Consider the following 21393-nt stretch of genomic DNA (forward strand, 5'->3'; position numbering starts at 1 on the left):
AATTCTCTTGAATTTGGAGGCCTGCTAGGCTGCAGGTCGAGAGTAATGTAGACAGGCAGGCAGTGGATGTATACAGTTAGCGCATTACAGAAATTTCAACGGTCATGTTTGCTGTTGAAAAAGCGTTAAGATTGTGATAGTGATGATATAAATGTTGAATAGTGCTCTAAAATGTAACAGAAATGTAAGTGTGACTTTTTGGGCCAAGTGACTGCAAAGTAGATACACTGTGCACCTAATAGTAACAAATAGGCATTTGCACATAGACTTGAAAATATGTTTGTCTAATGTATTTCTGAATGCATGTGTAGTATTAGTAGTCTTTGTGGGAAAGTTATGGTTTAAGAAAAATACATTTTAAAATGCTTTACTACCCAGTATGATTATGGTCTAGCTTGACAGTGCAGCTGCTACAAAACCACCAGGAGCGGGGCTTTGGCTTTGCCCCCATGATAGGAACCAAGAGTACGTTTTGAAAGGGCAAAAGTTATGTGCTTCCACAAACAAGTGCTTGGCCTCCCCACAGCTGTGATCATTTTGTTTATTTATCCAGCTTCCTGGGGATGAACTTTCTGGGGTAAACACATGACGAAGTGTCTTAAATATCCAGATAGTATATGGTGTTCTTCTCAGGCAGCAGCACAGATGAAAGGAGAGCAGTCATTAACCTACATCAGGGCCGGACTGGCTGTAGCGGGCACCAGGCATTTTTTCCAGTGGGCTGGAAGGGTGGGGGCTGGTTTTGGACCGATGGGGTACGTTTGTGGTACAGGGGCCCGGTTTTGCAGCAGTGCTGCAATATCAGCACCTTGTACCAAAAGCGGTAGCAATGTATCCCACAACATCCATTGCCCTCCTCCTGCCCCCTTCCTTCCCTTCCCCCTCCCTCCGGGCAGTCCGACTTAATTACCAGGGCTTGTTTGCGTTCCCAGTCCGGCCCTGACATACTTGGAGTTTTAGGTTTGGGTTGACCATGCAACAAATATTATTGTGCAGTTCTTTGCTTACTCACAAATTCATATCCATTTCCATGGTATCAACTTGTAATGCTTCACGTTACCATACAACATTCTTTTAAAGCTAAACCTATTGGCATTGCCAATGCTTGTTGTGGGATCAGAAAACTGAGTCACAAGTAGATTTGCATTATGGTAGACGTTAGTGGTGTGTGAAGGAGATGATGCTGTTACCGTGTTGTTGCTATTGTGTTTCCCTGCTTCAACTCAGTCCTAGGACAGCCATGAGTGTCAGTGGGGAAACACAGTTTTCGGAAGCCTGATGTCCCACCTATGTTAGGTGGGACATTAGGCGGGATGGGGCCAGGAAAATGAAACTTAATTTTTGAGAAGAGGGGGAACATCACGTCTTGCGAAGTTGTTCAACCTGGTGGCTATAGACTTTCACTTTGCCCACCCTTAGAATATATTCCATTTATTCCTTCTACTACAAGCATTTGTGAATTGCCATCAACTACTTTTAAAATGTTTGAGTTGGTTTTACAGATGACCTGTGCACACGTTAAAATGTCAACAGTATGAGTTACTGCATGTAATGAACACACAACTATAACAGTAGTCAAATGGCGTTTTGTTGCTTTACTCTTTTGTTCGTATGCGTACTCGCTTGCCACCTGAATCCAGCTACACTCATAGTGCCTTTATTCTGGTACTTACCTTATTCTTCTCGTTGTCTTCCTGGGAGTTACTCACCGTTTTTCAGCCAGGACGGAATTACAACCGGCAGCGAGATATCATTTTTCAGACCATTTGTCCATTAGCCCTGAAGAAGTCGTGGGTTCATTGACGAAACACGTGTTGGCTGGGCATCTGATCACCGATTAAAACCACAAAGAAAGAAAACGCCATTTGACTACTGTTATAGTTGTGCGTTCATTACATGCAGTAACTCATACTGTTGACATTTTAACATGTGCACAGGTCATCTGTAAAACTTTCTACTAGACTCCGGTCTTCTTAGGGGGTTCAGGGTTATCCCCCCACCTGTAGCACCGTGCAAATTTGTTTTGCTAGATACTGACGTCCACACGAGGAGGCGCCATCGCATGCCGCATTACTTTAAACCCCTCGCGAGATTATGTTTGAGTTGGTATTTATGTAATCAGTCTTATGTAATTCTGGAGAAAGACATACTTAAGGGAAAAAAAATTCCAAAACATATTTCACAAACGTCTTTTACATTTTCCCACCGGAATGACACTGTTAGGCTGTCCAGTCTGTCCCAGCAAGTTTCCTTCGTGTTGAACAAATTCCCTACAGTCCTTTTCTCCCGGGATTTTGTTATTCTCTTTTATGGGGGTTAAAGGACGAATGCCCTTTACCCCCTTCTCACTTCTCGCTGTCTTTGGTCTCTTTTGTTGTTTTCTTCCCTCCTCTCTTTATCCCTCTACCACGACTCCCTTCTTCCTCAACTGTTTGTTGTCTTTGCACCAGTGCTCAGCTAAGCCTATAGCCTACTACATCTGGCCCTTAGTGCATCTACTCCTTATCATACCAATTTACCTGCACTTCTGCGTATACCTATATCCTATCTATATACTGATGCCTTTATTACAACCGATACATTAGCACTTGGATAGGTCTATAACGTAGTGCCTCTACGCTTATCTGTGCCCCAGTATATTTTTCCTATCCAGACCCTTGTAAATCAATAGCTGCCTATATCCTAGTACCTCTAACCCTATAAATATATGTTATTGCCCCTCCTCCTGTCTACATGCCGGTACCACTATGGCTTAGTTGGAGGAAGCTGCTATCAGCTCTGAGACTTGCCTTTGCAGCCCAGACCATGGTGAAAGCTGGCATAGGTGCAGCAAGGGACGTGGAGATATGGGAAATGTTTGTGTGTAGGATTTATTCAATGGAAAAGTGTTGATGGAGAAGTGGCTGTTAGAATTTAAACAACTCGGAGTATGAGGCCAGGTTCGGGGCAAGGAAGCGAAAACTTAATGTAATAAAGATTACAAGTATGTTAGTTGGGCAGGAGACAATAGGGGTAGTACTTATGAGTGGTTATGGGAATGTTTTAATTGCTCAAGTGTTTGGCATACAAAGTAGATGTCCGGTGTTTCCTCAACAACATGAGAAATTCTGTTGAATAGTTGTTTGTTTTTATGCATTTACTAATTGCTGAGATCTAATAACAAGCTGCAAAATGTTTTCGCTACAGGTGGAACAAGAAGTTATGAAAGAAGCCATTTGCAAAGCAGTGGAAGAGGAGCGGCAGCGAATGGAAAACGTTTATTCCAAAGAAAAAGAGTCTTGGGAGGTGCAACGCAACAATGACCGGGACTGCATAGCACAGGCGATTAAGGAGGCGCTGGCGGAGGAACGGAAAAAAAGTCAAGTTAGTATTTCATTTGGTTTATTTATTAAACCATTTCCTACACAACACTTCGGATTTATTTGTGACCTGCCTAGGTAGAGAAACATTACTGATAAAAAGCAGTGCTATGAAATTGTATTAAAGTGAAAGAAAGCAACTATGGGGCTTATTTACAAGCCTCTTGCGCCACTTTTACATCATTTTTAACATGGGAAAAGTGACGTACGGGTGGCGCAAGGGGCTTGTAAATAAGCCCCTCGGATTTTAACAAAATACAGATGCGGAGGTAAAAATTGCACATATGAATATGTATGAGAAACCTCTCTGTTCGCATCTATATAGAGATGGGTAACTTGGCCTTTACCCTGCCAAACCTGTAATTGCAGGGTTAGCAGTGGGTTCTTAACCTCGTCAGTACCACGATGCCAATTCACTGATGGACATGGCGTACGCGTCCAACTCAGTTGCTAACACAACAAATGGCAAGCATTTGCAATGCAGTAGGTCTCTCGTTCACCCGAGTTTGAACTATTGCCATTGTAAATGACAATGCCTTTTATTTATGTTTAGGGTTTAAAAACATAAATAAAAGGCATTGTCATTTACAATACTAAAAGCTTAAACTATTGCAAATGTGAGACCTATTGCATTGCAATAAAGGGCCTTCTCAACCGCTTGTTAGATTGTAAATATCAGAAGAAGGGACCGGCCTGCGACGTCTTCAAAGTAGTGATAAATAATGCAGTGAAGAAGATGTGTAAATGTAAATTACACAGACACAAAGTGTGAAGTGAGAGTTACATAGGATCCGACCTATAAACACTAACAAAGCACTCCAACACCTTTCGCTCTGTGATTACACCGTCGCGACTCAGAAGGAAGAGCCGGGGGGGGGGGGGCTATTTCCTGCCCGCTATGTGATTTGAGTGTGCAGTGTGGCATTGTGTAATGTCATTACTATCTTTGGCCTAATAAAAAACAGTCCAGGAGTAGTAGGGCCATGGCTTCACCTCCTGGTGCTGGGCGGCCTGTGCTTTATGGCAAGCTACAGAACATCTAGAACGCCACAGCAAGACTGGTCCTTGACCTGCCAAGACGCTGCCACATCTCCCAGCACCTGCGCTCACTCCACTGGCTCCCCATCGAAGCTAGAGTCACCTTCAAGATGCTCACCCACGCCCACAAGGCCCTCCACAACACCGGACCAGCATACCTGAACAGCCGACTCAAATTCCACGCACCCCAGAGGACCCGACGATCTGCCCAGCTCTCCTACACTGTGGTCCCCCGCACCAGAAAGACCAGATCGGGAGTCCACTCCTTCCTCGCGGCCCGAGCTTGGAACGCCCTGCCGATCCACCTCAGACAGACAACATCGCTCTCCATCTTCGCAAGAAAACTCAAAACCTGGCTCTTCGACTAACCCCCACTTGATGGACTGGAGCCTACTAACCCCACCCTCGTGCCTTGAGACCCTTACGAGTGAGTAGTCGTGCTTAACAAACGCCTGATTGATTGACAGTGACCCTGCTTTTACTAGTGAGCTAGAGGCGCTGAGGTATTCGTGGTATTAGTGGTGGTGCTGGTATTGGTGGTGGAGGTATTGGTATTGGTGGTGGTAGTACTGGTATTGGTGGTGGTATTAGTGGTGGTGGTACTGGTATTGGTGGTGGTGGTATTGGTGGTAGTGGTTTTGGTGGTGGTATTGATATTGGTGGTGGTGGTATTGATGGTGTTGGTGGTGGTGATGGTGGTGTTGGTGGTGGTTTTGGTGGTATTGGTGGTGGTATTGTTGATGGTGGCATTAGTAGTGGTGGTATTGGTGGTGATATTAGTGGTATTGGATTGGTGTTGGTATTGGATTGGTGGTGGTGGCGGTAATGGTGGTGGCATTGGCGGTGGTATTGGTGGTGGTATTGATGGTGGCATTGGTGGTGGTGGTATTGGTGGTTGTATTGGTGGTGGTGGTATTGGTGGTGGTGGTATTAGTATTTGTGGTGGTAGTACTGGTATTGGTGGTGGTACTGGTATTGGTGGTGGTGATATTTTTGGTGGTGGTATTGGTGGTGGGATTGATACTGGTGGTGGCGGTATTGACGGTGGTGGTATTGGTGATGGTGGTATTGGTGGTGGTGGTATTAGTGGTGGTGGTATCGGTGGTTGTATAGCTGGTCTTGGTGGTGGTATGGGTGGTATTAGTGGTAGTATTGGTCATGCTATTGGTGGTGATGGTGGTATTGGTGGTGGTATTAGTGGTGGTGGTATTGGTGGTGGTATTGGTGGTGGTGGTATTGTGGTGGTATTCGTGGTCGTGGTGGTGGTATCGGTGGAGGTGGTATTGAGGGTGGTGGTCATGGTATTGGTGGTGGTGGTATTGGGGGTAGTGGTATTGATGGTGGTGGTATTGATGGTGGTGGTATTGATGGTGATGGTATTGGTGGTGTTGGTGTTATTGGTTGTGGTGGTATTGGTGGTGGTGGCAAAGGTGGTGGTGTTGGTATTGGCCGTGGTATTGATGGTGGTGGTATTGGTGGTGTTGGTGGTGGTATTGGTGGTGATGTTGTTAATAAAACAGGCTTTTGAAAACAACCCGTCAGGTGGCTTTTGTACAGATGACATGTAACACAGATGTGCCGTTGTCAGCTTCAGCCCATTAGCACAGGATTATGTGCTACCTGGAATTCCCATCCCTTAATTCACTAATCATTTCTAAATCCATTTTACTTGGGTAGGGGGGTTTGAAACAGACACAAGATAATGCCGGGTTAAAGTGATTGAAAGCAGGCACCCGTGTTATGGGGGTTGCCGTGCTGCTTGAAAAAACACAAGCGGTTTCAGCTGAAACAGCGCATTTCAGCCTGCAGTAAGAGAGACTCAATAAAGTAAATAGTGCTTACAGACTAAATAACAGGTCCCGTGTAACAACTGAAATAAAAGGGCCAGTCGCCATGGGAGGGTACAAATAAAGACAAGGCCATACTAACATGCCTATTAACGAATCCAAAGGCATCATTTGCGAAAGACAATGACACAAGTCAATGACAAATATGGGAGGAAAGTGCGCGCGTCTTCTCTCCCATACTCTACTAAAGCAGTCTCACAGAGCGAGCAGCGCATGCGTGCTGCCGCTAGCTTCGACCTAAAAAATAGAAGCACTCCGAGCAAAGGGTTACAGAAAAATTATATGCAACTTCCTCTTTCCTCTTTCATCTTTTTTTTCCAGTCCATATTTTTGATTAGACCTTCCACAAGATGAGCATCCTAAAATTACCCTATATGTCCTTGAAAATTCTTGACAAAAGATTCCTTTGCCCACGCCAAGGTGTGTCATCCTTTCACTTCTTTTTTCTATTTCTAAAGCCATAGCCAACCCCTATACTACGGCAGCAACCAGTGTTTTTTCCTGCATTGGGACCACTTACTTGTGAAATCACTGTGTAAGCTTTGGCCTGTTTCAAGTAACTTGTTCTTGTTTCCACTGTAACACCACACAATATGAGGTGTTCCACACTAATCTTTTGTCGTTCATGTCATTGTTCAAACGTTTTCTTGTTGAGTGCATTTTCAGTGACCTGTGTTCTGTTGCAACCTCTTTGGTGGCAGTGAAGGCCCTCATCACCAATTTTCCTTTCATATGACCAAACTTTTTTTTGCACTGACTGATCTGGCCTTCTTATACAAAGAGAAAATGAGAAAAGGAAGCTTCAATTCTTTCAGTCCCAGGACCCTGGTTCCCTGCTATTCTTTCCTGTTGAAGTGAAAATCTCAGCCGCACCAGATGCATATGTCCGTCTTGGCCTAGTGGATTGGGCCCTTTTCCATCACAAATCTTGGCTCACTACAGGTGCCATACAGTTTTCACCTTGAGCTTGACTACCATGTCGTTGCCTTGGTGGTGGAATATTAGTTGTAGTGTTTCTCCAGGTGGGACAACATTTGTGATCTATGTGTCTGTCGAATCCTCTCCTCAGGCTGTTATCAAGTTCAATTTTCCACCCCACTCTGGTTCCCATGTCCTGGTGCACAGTAGAGGCAGGGGCTCTTCGGGCCATTGTGCATTATGCTCCTCCTTCTGTATGCGGATGTTCTGCACACAGGTGTTTTCCCTCTGTACTTCAGAGTTCAATCCATACCATGTCTGGGTTAACCTGGGACTCCGAAGAAGAGGAATCGTAGCGGGTCATAGGCTGCAAGTTGACTTCCTGTTTTCTAGCCTCCTTTTCACCCATGGTCTATGCCATAATAGGTTCTTAAATGACAGTACATGGCAGTCACCCAAAAGGAGTACTTTTTGCCTTTCCTAGGACAAATGTATTGCTCACAAGTGACTTTGCACGCTTTCACTCCTCTGATGGTGATGGATGTGTATAGTACTGCATACCAAGGAATCATCTGTGCTTTGTCCCTCATTCCTTGAGTACTCTATAGTGATTGCATCATCAGATGTTGTTGCAGATGCTGGTAAGACTGCAGGTCATAAAGTTGAGGCCAAGGATGGGCCTCCAAATACTTCTAGCTGTGAGGCCACTTCCTCTTGCATTCCCAAGAAAGCCATATTCCTGCAAACATTTATAGGAGTTGATAAAAGTGACTCCTCCAGAAACCATATTTAACAGAAAAAAATCGCTTTTCCAAAGAGTCTTTTAATTTCTTTGACAGGCATGTTTTTTTAAAGTAGTGGAAAGATATACCAAGTTTCATTCTCCCATTCATCTTAACGGGATTCCTCTTAAAGAATTCAAATGACCTACAATATATATGAAGAGCCTTATTCCCCATGGACCGCTGTACCAGCGGTGGCGTTCCGACCATGGAGAGCTTGGTGCTCTAACTGTCGTATTATGAGCTGGGTCGAATGCCTTTGCGAAGGCCGCGACTGAACCACCGAGCATACCAGTAGACCGCCGGGTTCGCAGTCGGGGAAAGGCAGCCACCATAGGGTGGTACAGGGGAACTGCACCGCTGTCCGTATTACAAGTTGCCTTTACCACGAGCTTGCTACGGCAGTCCAAACGCCTGCTTCAAGGTGGTCGAAACTAAGGATTTGGGCTGCGTACTCATTCCTGTTTTTTTTGTTTTTCCTGGAAGAGTTCAATGTGGATCCCTTTCTTCAGGTTCCACCTTCACAGCAGGATCTTCACCCCAAGGATTATGACCCTGTTTGCGATGATCTACAGTTGAGTCCTTTACGTATCATATACCCATTGCCAGGACTGGCCACATATAGGCCAGACACTGGCAGTGGGTAGATGGTATATTTCTACATGTATCATGCATATGTGTGCATCCAAAAACTATGCAGTCGAAATGCACACACAGGCATCAATATATTTGGAAAAAGTACTCACCACTGCTGCAAGATCTCCGCATCGACACGGCCACCACCGTTGACAACTCGTAGATGCGGTTATCAGGCGGTCGAACCGCCAAACTCATAATCAGGCCTTAATTCAAGCGGTTGACAGGTATGCATTTGCCCCCGATAAGACACATTCTGTCAGGCCCTATGGACAGCCCTTCGTAGTACAGTAAACTTCACTGCACACGTTTCTGAGAAGAGCACAATGGCATACAACTTTAGATCCATGCTTGCTACCCGTGTGTGAGTTCAATCACCACTTAGTGGGTCTCCCTTATATTCCACTTTATTCTGTATTCTGCAATGCTTCACAATCTTCAGCAAAGCTCTGGAAAGCATCCACACCTTTATAAATATCCTTGTTATATAGAATATGTCTACAGCCCTGTATTAGAACTATTAACATGGGCATGTGCCCAGACTTCTACTAGTGGATAATCTGTTGTCAATAGAAGCTTTGGTGTTTCTCTCAAATGTTTTGCAATAGGTTTTGCCTTTCATAACTTACTTTGAAACATGTCTCTGCAACCCACATCAGATGCATTCAGCCTTTATCGTGTTTAACATGGAGTACTGCATGCATCCCAGATTTTACTGTTTTTTAAAAGGTTGACCATATAACTTCGTTATGCACAACCACATTTGCCACTAGGGTATACACTGTTTCCATGTGATGCATCCATACATGTACATGCAGTACATGTATACGACTGTAGATCATTTTGTTTTTTATTTTTCTTACCATACATAACTATGCTAGCCCCGTTTCACCTTGCGTGGCATGGGGTAGGCTGCAGGGCCCTGCATGCCACCCTCCGCGGAAAGCTAACCCCTCCCCACACATGGCCTTAGCCGGCCCGCTTGTAGTTTTTTTCTCTTCATTTTCCAGACACAGGAACAGAGTCCCTGTGTCCTGTAATGGCAGGACTCTCTGGAGTGAGACAGCCAATGGAAAAAGAGCCCCCTTGGCCAATCAGATTGCTCTGTTATTTAAAGTATTGTGCCCCCGAGACTCCTATGCGGGTCCGGCGAACCCAACTACCAAGATATCTATACATTTTTAACTGAATTTCTCAAAAAATACTGAACAGATTTACACCAAATCACAAAAAGCACTGTTTTGTATAAAGATTTCGTTTTCTGCCAAATTTGGTGTAATCCATTTCAGCCTTCTTGACTGTAGCGGCATCTAAAATTCACTATGGAAATTCCATTTTAGGTCCCTATCCCCTTTTCTCAGCCTCCGAGTGACGGATCACCTTGAAATTTTCAAAGAAGGAGCTGAGGTGGATCAACTTTGTTTTTAATGAAAGTTTTGTGAAAATCCAACAAACGGCACTAGAGTTAATACCAAAATAATAAATCCATAGGGCTTAACTATACACAGTGGCATTCTAAATAAATGTGTGTGTGCGTGTGTTTGTGTGTGTGGAAGGAGATTTTCTTTTTGAGATATTGGGGTCCGGTGCTGTGGAGGCATTTGAAGGCGTGGGTGAGTATCTTGAAGGTTACCCTCTTCTCGATGGGGAGCCAGTGGAGGTCTTGCAGGTGTTGGGTGATGTGTTCTTGTCGAGGGATGCCGAGGATGAGTCTGGCTGCGGTGTTCTGTATGGTCTGGAGTATACAGAGCAGAGACTTGTTGATTCTGGCGTAGAGCGCGTCTCCGTAGTCCAGTCTGCTGGTTATGAGTGCATGGGTGACGGTTTTTCTTGATTGGGGGGATCCATTTGAAGGTCTTGTGGAGGATTGCGGAGGGTATTGAAGCAGGAGCAGGCAATGGCGTTGACCGGACGAGTCAAGGAGAGGGAGTAGTTGAGTACGATTCCGAGGTTTCGGGCGTGGTCTGTGGGAGTGGGGGGCTGCCATGAGCGGAGGGCCACCAGGTGTTGTCCCATGCAGATGGGGTGGGTCCGCGGACGAGGACTTCTGTCTTCTCTTCAGGCAGCTGCTGCTCATCCAGGATTTTACATCTCTCATTCCTTCCTGAAAGTTGAGTCTGGTGGTGAGGGGGTCCTTGGTGAGCGAAAGAATGAGCTAAGTGTCGTTGGCGTAGGATACAATGCTGAGTCCATGCTGTCTGACGATGGCAGCGAAGGGGGCCATTTAGAGGTTGAAGAGCGTAGGGCTGAGTGATGCTAGTTAAAGGTGGGATAGAGGAGGGAAGTCTAGAAAGTGTTCATTTGGAGATCATAGTAGTAAAAGTGAAAGATTACCTTCAGTGTTACCTTCAAACCTTTGCAAGCCTTTGTCTGACATTGTTTGCCATGTCTAGGTGGAGCGAAGCGCACACTTCACCCCTGTACCCTGCCTGTACAGAGTAGATGGGAGAAACAAGTAGCCAGCTCTTGTGCTGGCAGAAGAGTAGTGTCGATCAGCTGGGTAGCTAGCCAGACACCACAGGAGTGAGCTTCCTTCGCTGTCCCAGTCTAAAACGTATTCTGGATAAAGGGTAGGGGCACTGCCCTTCTCAACAAAATAAAAGGAAGCTGCATGTGGCTACTTTTAAAAGAGACAACCCACAAAAGGAAAATCTTGGAGCTCGAAGATGCTCATATAATATGCTAGACTTTGAGGAAAGTCTTGAAAATTAATCTGTTAAGCCTTTATGGCATCTGAGGAGTGGGCAGGGGCACTACCAATAGTTTGAGGTATGTTCTGGTGGCTGCAGGAGGTGCAGCAGCTACCCTCCCAGTAAGAATTTACTAAAGACACCACAAGTCTGCCAGGGAGTTATATGATGCTCCCAGGAAAAGTTTACTTTGTTTTCAAGCACGCCTAGAGCTTGTGCTTTTGCACATAGGCTCTCAAGTGCAGGGACTCTTGTTGGCTGCAGTGACAGCATGGTTAAAGTAGTAGAAAGACTTTTGTGCACATTATGTTGAAAGTACAGAACTGTATCGGCAATAATTAAATTGGTAACAAAATGTTATCGTGTTTAAGGATCAGTGTTGTCAGGCTACTTATATTTGAAATGGTGTTGTGACTTGAAGTAATGTTGAACAAATATTAACCCTCTAATATTCCTCCTCTTGATGATAGCAGTCAGAGCACAAGCAAGCTAGCTAGACCTGACAATGTTATTCCCACAAATACTTCTTACTATTGAGGAATATTTCAAATAGGGTGGCCTGAAATTCAGCTGGGCCAATCTGAACTCTTTCTTCAGACCGTACTGCCCCAGGTGTCTGTGTCGTGCTTAATATTTCTCAGATATTAAATACATGGGAGTACAAGCCAGGAACTTATTGGCTGAAATGTGTCCAGGTAAGCGTCATGCGCCACTGGCTGATCTATGCAGGTTCCTTATTTGTGGAAGAAACTACTCCTTTTCCACATGGGGTGTGGGGCAGGGTTTGCCGAGATGATTATCCTGTTACACATCCGTTGCTGTTTCTAGAACATCCCCAGGAATGTTCTCTGGTTAATTTTCTCCTCCATTAACAGTGCTGTTCTCGGTCTGGCCTGGTCTGAGCTGGCAAGGTATTGAGGGTTCAGCTTGGCATGTTTTCCCATTCACCAAAGGAGACCTTTCCAGAGCTTTTTTTGAAATGTATTATTGAACAGCAGAGCTCCAACTACATTCTGCCTGGTTCAATACAGTCAAGACATCCTCCGTTGTCCTTATGGTAGGAAATATGCTGAATGATTAGCCCCCTGTTCTTGACTCCTAGAATCTCTCCTCAAATATTTTACTGATTTCGGATGTCTGCCTCTCAGATGTACCCATTAGAATTAGTTCAGTCTTCCCTTCCATCGCAGATATGGCAGAGTTTTTATGTATTGCAGATATTTGCAGCCTCCATGCTGATTTAGCCTTTCATTGTCCTTCAACAGGATTAGGGTGGGCCAACCTTCCTAGTCCTGAATTGTTGAAATCTTAAGTTCAGCTTTAAATGGTACTGTGTGCTCAAATTGTTCCTCCATCTCACATTCTCCTTTTACGGATTATCACAGATCTTTGAGCGTCCCAAATAGTACACCCTAACTGAGTCGTTATGAGCGATATGCCTGATAATTTTCACACTGTATGAGGCGTTTTTAAAACGTAGGGAAATCCGTGTTAGGTTCACAAACGTTTAAGTGATATATATCGATAGAATCTAATTTGCTTATTAGGAGACTATAGCTGCTTGATGGATCAGTGTGAGCAGGATCACCATATGAGTTGTACGTTGGTGTGGATTAGCATAGATACTCCTCTGGACACTTACTTGAAGGAAAAATGCTAGGCTAGGCACTCAAATTCGTTTGAACATAAAACATTCAGGAGCAAAGTCTGGTTAAGCCTCATGTAGGTTTTGCAGGACTAGCTAGAATGCTTAATCATCGTATTAAGACACTTGACATTTCAGTTTAGCAATCTGGTCATTGAACGTACATTGTAATTCTTGACAGTTGGTGCAAGGTAAAAACATTGTTTACTTTGCTTCTAAAATATTTGATGCTAACAGTTTCTAGCACTTGGCCCACCCTAATCTTTATCGGTAAGACAACTTTGAGAAGACTTCAGTAGAGAAACCATAAACTAAGAGGGACCTGAATTATAGTGTATCTGCATTCTCTTGGGGCTGGGTCTTAAAAAGGCCATGATACTAAGCACTGTATAAGTGATGAGTGGACCTCTGACACTAACAGCAGAAATCTGTCTGAGAACGGAGTGATGCAGGGGATCAGCTGGAAGATATCTGTTCCCTGGCATTGCTTTCCTCAATGAAAGAATGAGCTGTAGCAGGACTGAAAATGAAAGAGGATTGATGCTGACTTGGAACTGTAAAATAGTTAGGAACATGATCTACTATTCAATCATTCAAGCATTTATAAAGTGCAGCAAAACACCCATGAATGTCTCGAGGCGCTAGAAAAGTAGGCTCCTGCATGGAGGTTGATCATGCCAACATTCAGGTCTTGAGTTCTTTTCTGAATTGCTGAGGCAACTGTGCAGTCCTGAAGTATTGGCTGCCAGGATTGACAAGGAGCGTCCTCCGCTATTAGTTTGACAGATCCGTGGGGTGTTTGTAAGGTAGAGAGAGGCGGATCGAAGATATCTGTTCGGTTGGTGGAAAGTCAGGCGTTTGTTGATGTATTATGGTCCTTCGTTTTGCACGACCTTGTTCAAGTGGTTTAGCATCTTGAACTGGCATCTCTTTTGAATCAGAAGCAGTCTAGTTTCTTGAGATAGGGTGTTGTGTGGGTCCTTTTGGGGAGGTTGAGGATGAGAATTGCTTCTGAGTTTTGTATTGTCCAGAGTCTCTTGAGGAGTCATGCAGTTTGCTATTCAGTGTTGTGCTTCCTGAGTTTGTCTCTGATTTGTCAGGAAGTTTGGTGATTTTTCTGTCGAGATTAACTAAAGTCTGGGATAGACAAGATGTGCTATAGAGGATATCTTTCTAGATTCTTTTAGCTTGAAGTGCTTTCTCCCTCTAATAATCCGTAGAACGGAGTGAGATCATGCATGATGGGTCATGTGGCACAATGGAGAAGTAGCCAACAGAGATCTGCAAAGCACAGGTCAGTACCCAGCAGCTTCCTAGTAAGCAACAGCCAAAATTTCAGTGGTGGAATTGAAGTTTGTGTGGTGTTGGTTGCCAGATAACAATCGCTGAAGATCCATGTGCATTGGGATCAAGTTCTTGTGTCCCACCCAGTTCCTATTTCTACAGGCTGCAACCTGGACTATCTGGAGACAGCAGGAGAAGACAGAGGGGCTTTCTGCAGTCCAGGCTACTGCAGAGTAAATCAAGAACAGTACGAAACCCTGAGGTCTAATAATACAAAAAAATATATTTATAAGATGGTAAGGAAGGTGAAGTGTAGAAGCAAACTACGCTCAATAGATACTTCTAAGGGCAAATCCCTATGTAGGACGTAATCCCTCACTCACCAAAGGTGACATGCTTCATCATTTGGGATTCTCCTCCCAGAGGAAAAACCTGGTTCCTCTGGGGGCTACAACCCCCTCTCTGAGAGGGAGGAGCTCAGGGATGTTTTGAAATATACTAACGGATATAATAAATCCCCAAATGATAAGCTAGTAATGTAAGTGAGGGGTGCAGTGCTGGTAATAAACACGTTTTAGTGAAGGTTGTGAGGTTAAAACTAGTTCAAGAACGGCAAACCAAGGTTTTCTACACAGCCGTGCATGACCAGGATTAAAAATAGTGTACACCACCAGTCAAAGATCATAGACCGTGGTGATTAATTAACAAATGTTGGTCTGAATCTTGGGGAATAAAGCCTGTGTGGTCTCTAAACTTCCCTAGGACCCCCTGGCCTCGAACCGTTATTGTTTCACTGCAGAGTAAGGCAAGTGGTCCACATAAGTCGCTAAAACAGAGCGACCACTTCAGAAGCATGGGTGAAGTGTTTTGAAGATCGCCATTAGATTTTAAACATATTGGTTATTGCTGGTCAACAGAAAACAGGACCATTATTGCACTGAGACAAATCTGAAAGATTTTTCTGGTTCGTTGCCTGGCAGTGACACACAGGGAATGGGGTTGAAACATGATTGGGCAAGCATAATGTGCAGTGTTTCATATATTTGTTTTTACATTATGCTAAAACTTATTACACTGCTTAATTTGAGCAAGTGGTTGCAGGTGGTACCATGCAGCACTCATTGTTTGGGAACCAGCACTTATTTTTCCTCAACAGACTTTGATGCAAGAGAGAGAAAGAAACAAACTGGTAAAAGGAGGAAGAAGAGAAAGAAGGAAACACAGAGACAAAGGGAGAAAGTATGGATGAAAAAGACCATGTAATAGTGAGATAAAGTGAAAGTGAGTGTCTGGTGGTTGATGAAAGAGGCATGAGGGGAAATCAAGACTAAACAGCTTTGATATACGGCAACCCAAACTTTGGTGTTGGGCTTCTTAGCACAGCTTTGGGACCAACACTTTATATTTTACAAGGTAAGCTCTGATTACACATTTAATATTTCAGGCAAAGGGAGCTAAAGGGGCCTATTCAAAAAGTAAACATACACATGAGTAATTTCCCACATTTAGATCGACGCTTACTCTTTAACTTTTCAGAAATAGACGAAGATCTCTGCTATTGGGGTGGAGCTGTCGTTATGGTAAAGTATAGGGGAAAGTTAAAACGTTCATTCAACATAAAAAAAAAATACTAGAAATATTTCTATGTTAAATATTATTATAAATTAATTTTATATATTCACTTTAAATGTAGAACACAATTTTAAAAAAGCTACAGCACTATTGGCTTAATTTTGAATTAAATAATTAATTTAAATATAATATTTTAAATGAAAATATTTTTGTAAAGATTATTTAAAACACCTAAAGTTCAATTTTTATATTTATTTATTATGTATTAAAAATGACTTAATGTCTGGTATGGAATTAATTCGAAATAATGTACTATTTTCTAAGTGTATATGTTTAAAAAAGTTGGGTGTTATTTTAAGCCCCTGTGTACGCTATTTTGTACGGGAAGAAATTGCAGTACCAATCGTTAACTCTCCAGCCTCTGCACCACTTTCTCCTGGTCTACATAAGGCGGTGCAGGGCGCGCCAACGGTGGAACCTCCATCCCCACTATTATGGTCAAACTATGATTTATTGAAATTCACCATCCCAGCCCATAATAGTAAAACTGAGTTTAAGAACGAACTTAAATAGCGAAGGTCATGGCGAAAAGTCACTCCCATCTCCTTTTCAACTCACTTTAACCTTCCGCCTAAATGCCAAGCAGATAACATCGATCTGGCAGCAATTTCCCTTGAGGGAGCTATAACATCTGCACTAAATAAAGTTGCCCCCCTTACTAAAGGTAAATTTAAACCCAGAACCGCACCTTGGTTCACGGAACAGCTGAAGAAAATAAAGCTCTCCTGTAGGACGGCGGAACGGAAATGGAGAAAAAACAAAAGCCAGATTGACTACGAAAAATATATTAGTATCCACCGTAGCTATTTGGAGAACATCAAACAAGCAAAAACAAAATTGTTTCTCCTAAATCAGATAGAAAAAGCAGCAAACTCCAATAAGGAGCTTTACAATATCGTAAAAGAATTCACGTTGCCTCCAGTACAGTCATCTATTCCCACCTCACAGAACTGGGTGGACTCCCTTTCTAAATATTTTGATGACAAAATTAATGTAATTCACAGTTCCTTTCCACCTCAAGAAGATATTGATATCTCAGGAAATCATCTCTCCATTTCCACTGGTTCCCCTCCCATTATGGAAGAATTATCTTTATACAATTTGGAAGATGTGATTAGAGCTATGGAAAAAATTAAATCTGTATCACCTGTGGATCCCATACCACCACGTTTCCTCCCAACCATTGCGCCTGTATTTCTTGATCATCTCACCGACCTATTTAATAGCTCGCTGTCACAAGCTGTTGCCCCAAAGATATGGAAGGCTGCCAGAGTCAGGCCCATCCTAAAAAATTCTAATGCTGACCATAAACTTCCAATAAACTATTGTCCTATCTCGCTTCTCCCCTATTTTGGGAAGATTCTGGAATTATTGGTCATTAGACAGTTCGTCACTCATCTGGAAGGCCATGGTTTACTGGTCTCGTCACAGTCCGGTTTTAGGGCCACCCACAGTACTGAAACAGCACTGGTAGAAGTTACAGATAACAGGCTAGCATTGGACAGAGGACAATCATCTGATCTCGTCCTGCTAGACCTATCTGCTGCTTTCGACACCATCTCCCACAGCATTTTATGTCTAAGACTCTGAGAGATTGGTGTCCGAGGGTAAGCCCTTAAATGGCTGAGGAGCTATTTAATTGATCGAGTCACTGCTGTTCAGATTGATGACATAGTTTCCAGCAATAGGCCAGTAAGGATGGGAGTGCCTCAAGGCTCTATTCTGAGCCCGACACTCTTTAATCTTTACGTAACTCCACTGGCCAAGGTGATCAGATCCTATGGCTCTGATGTAGTGTCATACGCCGACGATACTGAGGTTCTGATTACTCTTGGCCCTGACCCAACAGACACAAAATCACGTTTAGAAAATTTAATGACCCATATCGATAGGTTGATGAACCTAAATCACCTACAACTAAACAGAGGAAAAACTGAAAGAGTTATTTTTGGCAAAGCACATGAACACTGGTCAAGTGACTGGTGGCCTCAAACCCTTGGCCCTTGTCCAGTGTCAAGACAATCAGTACGGAACTTAGGCATCCAAATAGACAACAAACTGTCTATGAAAGACCAGGTCAACTACCTAATTGGTTCCTGTTTTGGCATTATGCGAAATTTACGCAAAGTTTTTAATTGGCTCCCGATGGAAGCCAGAAAGCCACTAGTCCAAGGTTTGATCATCAGCCGAATGCATTACGGAAATGCTTTGCTGTCTTCAATAAATGAAGATCTTCTTATCAGGCTCCAAGTCCTGCAGAATACTGAGGCCAGGCTGGTGCTGAATCTCCCTTCGGGATCCCCTTCGGCACCCTACTTAAGACTTCTTCACTGGCTTCCTGTCAGGAAGCAGACCCGTTTCAAGATTCTCTGCCTAACCCATAAGAACATATATACGGCAATGGTTCCGGTTACTGGAAAAAGATTCTCAGTTGGTAGCGGACATGCAAGGCTTTAAGATCCAGTAACAAACTCCTTCTAACACCCATCAACATTCGTGCCATAAGAAAGGGGGGGAGATCTTTTTCTTTCCTCGCTCCCACTCTCTGGAGTAAACTGCCTCTACACTTACGTGTTATCTCAGATCATAATTGTTTTCGCAGGGAGCTAAAAACATGGTTGTTCCACTCGTAACTGGCTTCTGTCCAAACGAACTCCTGAGTATTCCGCAAAGTGCCATGAGACTTCCGGGTGATATGTGCGCTAAATAAACATTCCTGATTTGAATTGATTTGATTTAGCCATGTGAGGTACTGGATGAACTCCAGGTGTGAGCTGCAGTACATTTACTACTATTTTGGGTCCTTTCTGGTTATAGTAATTATAGAAGTGCAGTTTCTGAATAGCAATAGACTTACTCGTTTAAGGGTGAGTGCTTGTCCATCCCTTACTCTTCCTTAGACACTTCCTTTCTCCTCCCAAAACCCTTCCTGTTTAAGAATACATTTTCCAAATTTTCTGTCCATCCCCCCCAGACTTGCCCACATTTACTACAAAAAAGATCTTCACACATAAAAGACGGGTGACGCAGAGAGGAAGACATCTACAAATAGGTTTGTGAGTAGCATTTTATAGTGAGTAGTACCACTGTATTACGACTAAACATTCCTACAAAGTGCAGTTTGTCAATAGGCCCCACAAAATCTATCTAAAATCACGTGCATCATCGCATGCTTAATTGAATCATTACAAATCAATTTAAAGCAGTGGTTAACCGGTAAGTGACTATTTATTTCCAAGGCATAATTAATTACTTGAAATACCAATACCCGTCTAAAATAAGCTTGTGAAATAAGTATATGCTGAGCTGGTGTTTTGAGAGAAACTTAATTTTAGGGACAGAACAGCTTATTAGGGAAAACAAGCTAAAAATAATTGTGTTTAATTATTTGTAATAACTGGAATGGGCTTCACATCACTGTTCCTGAAACTCAGTTGCTTTGAAGACCTCGTTAATGAGATGACTCTACGCGGAATGCCTGATGATTCAGCAGATACTGCTTACATGTCTGCCTGCTTGTCTTTATTTGTTGTTTGAGCAGTTAGAGGGCGGAACTAGACATGCCGAGTTTCCTGGCAGTTCTTATTGGTAAGCGTGCAGTGCCTGTCATCGGCTCTCTTCTGGTAGTAAAGCACTGCAAGAGCAGAGAGCTGAATGCCGACATGTCTGACCTTGGAGGCACCATAGTTTACAGCCGCAGAAGCTGTAATTTGGGGTTAGGTTTTTCTGTGCTGGGAACCACAGGCATTACAAATTGTGGTCACTGGGATGGCATTTCGTACCGCCACCTGACCCTTAAGAAAATAGAACAGATTTTCCTGTAATTTTTCAAGAAACGGGTTTAACGAAATGTGTATCATTCATTCATTACGATACCGTTAGCCAAAAGATTCCGCAGTGGCTTATTTGTTTGTGCTTATTGAAAGGGATTTATATTAAAAGTCTTCTTCAACGGATTACAGTAAATCCTATGGCAGGTCGTGCAGGTATATTATATACTTGGTAACCACACACGTTCTGGGAAAGAGAAATAGCAGCTTCGCTGGCTGATTGTTGCTGCAGCATGCCTGTTCTTGACTGTGGAGGCTGTACCGCATGTAGTCATGGCAGCCTTGGTCTCCACCTGCTGGTTGTGCGAAATAGATGCAACAGTTCCTTTTAGCTGTGCATGCGGAGCGATCCAGAGGCAAAAGAGTATTTTGCTAAGAGCACAGAAAGATATTTACCTTTGTTAATGCTTTTTCTGGTAGAGACTCTAGCGAACCGCCGATTCCTGACCTTCTAATAGTCCTCAAGTGTCAGACTGCCTCTGTAAAATCGTTGCGTGCCGGTAGGTGGTGTCAGGCAGCTCCTCATCAATGTCATCCACATCGGTAGTGACATGTATGGTGCCTCTAAAGGCATCAATCTGGGGCTCTTATAACAATTTCATTCATTACTATTCCCGCGCAAAAAACGTGGAACCACGACTGAATGATGTGTGACCAGTGTGCATAATCTACCTGGAGCTTTTTGGTGAAGAGTCATTTCGCAAATCGGGTAGGATGGGAGGATGGTGGAGCAATCTACTGTTAGATAGAGTCTCTAGCAGAAAAAGCATTACCAAAGGTAGGTAACTTTTTCCGATGGAGACTTCTAACTGCAGATTCCTCACTTTAGAAAAGATACCCCTGGATGACGAGGATTGGCAGTCTGCTGTTTCCTCTCCTAAGGAGGTTGCGATCCCGTCGCGTCTGAGGCTGGTGCAGCTCAAAATACTGCATCGAGTGTATGTGACGGGGCCAAGGCTGGTTCATATGGGATTCTCTGAGGAAGGCCTATGTAGGAGGGGCTGTGGTATGGTGGGTACTTTCCTGCATATCATTTGGGAATGTGGTGTCATCATGGAATTTTGGAGGAGAGTCCATGCAGTGATGGGGGAGGTGACGGGCATTGTTATGCAGCCGGAAGCGCGGTGTTGTCTCCTGAATGTCTGGGGGCCCACTGATCACGATGAGGCACAGACCCAGTGGGTGACTCTGGGTAACATGGTCGCTAAGAGGGACATAGCGCGCTTGTGGGGCTCCGTGGGGCCCCCCACATTGACCGCGTGGAAAGAAAATATGGACTGGAGTATGCTCAGGGAGAAGACAGTATATTACGCTAGAGGCCGCCCTCGGAAGTGGCATGCCATCTGGGGGCGGTTGAATCAATACAGAGGGGGAATATGTCTTGCCCCTCATTTGGATCCCCCCGAGGAACAGCTTTCTTCTTGACATTCTTTCCAGCTCTGTATACAGATGTGATTGTTAATTGACTTCTTGGGCCTCTGCTTTTCCCCCTTTTTCCTCTTATCATAGTACTGTGACTGTTAGACGATTGGGGTCCGGCCTCCCCTGAGGGGTAACCACCATGGGCATTCAGTGTTTCTGCCTTGCTGGGGTTTGTTGTGTGTTTGTGTTTATTTAAAAATGGAACCTTTTCACTGCTCCTTTACTGCAATGTGGACGCTTCTTTCTCCTCCTCTACCGAAGCTGCCGAACCTCCGGGTTGTCGGCTGAATAGCTGTGTCCAGATTCTTGA

General features: G+C 43.9%; 1 protein-coding gene across 1 annotated transcript in view; it reads left to right on the top strand.

Annotated features, from left to right (window-relative positions):
* The window catches only part of CCDC91 (coiled-coil domain containing 91), a 1604885-nt gene that overhangs the window by 1179255 nt on the left and 404237 nt on the right, over window positions 1–21393 (top strand). Inside the window, exon 11 of the mRNA XM_085652331.1 lies at window positions 3187–3363. Coding sequence (XP_085508457.1) covers window positions 3187–3363 — 177 coding nt within the window. The remainder of the gene's footprint in view (window positions 1–3186; window positions 3364–21393) is intronic.

The sequence above is a fragment of the Triturus cristatus genome, chromosome 4_1 (assembly GCF_964204655.1).
Source record: "Triturus cristatus chromosome 4_1, aTriCri1.1, whole genome shotgun sequence".
In the NCBI taxonomy this organism is placed as follows: domain Eukaryota; kingdom Metazoa; phylum Chordata; class Amphibia; order Caudata; family Salamandridae; genus Triturus; species Triturus cristatus.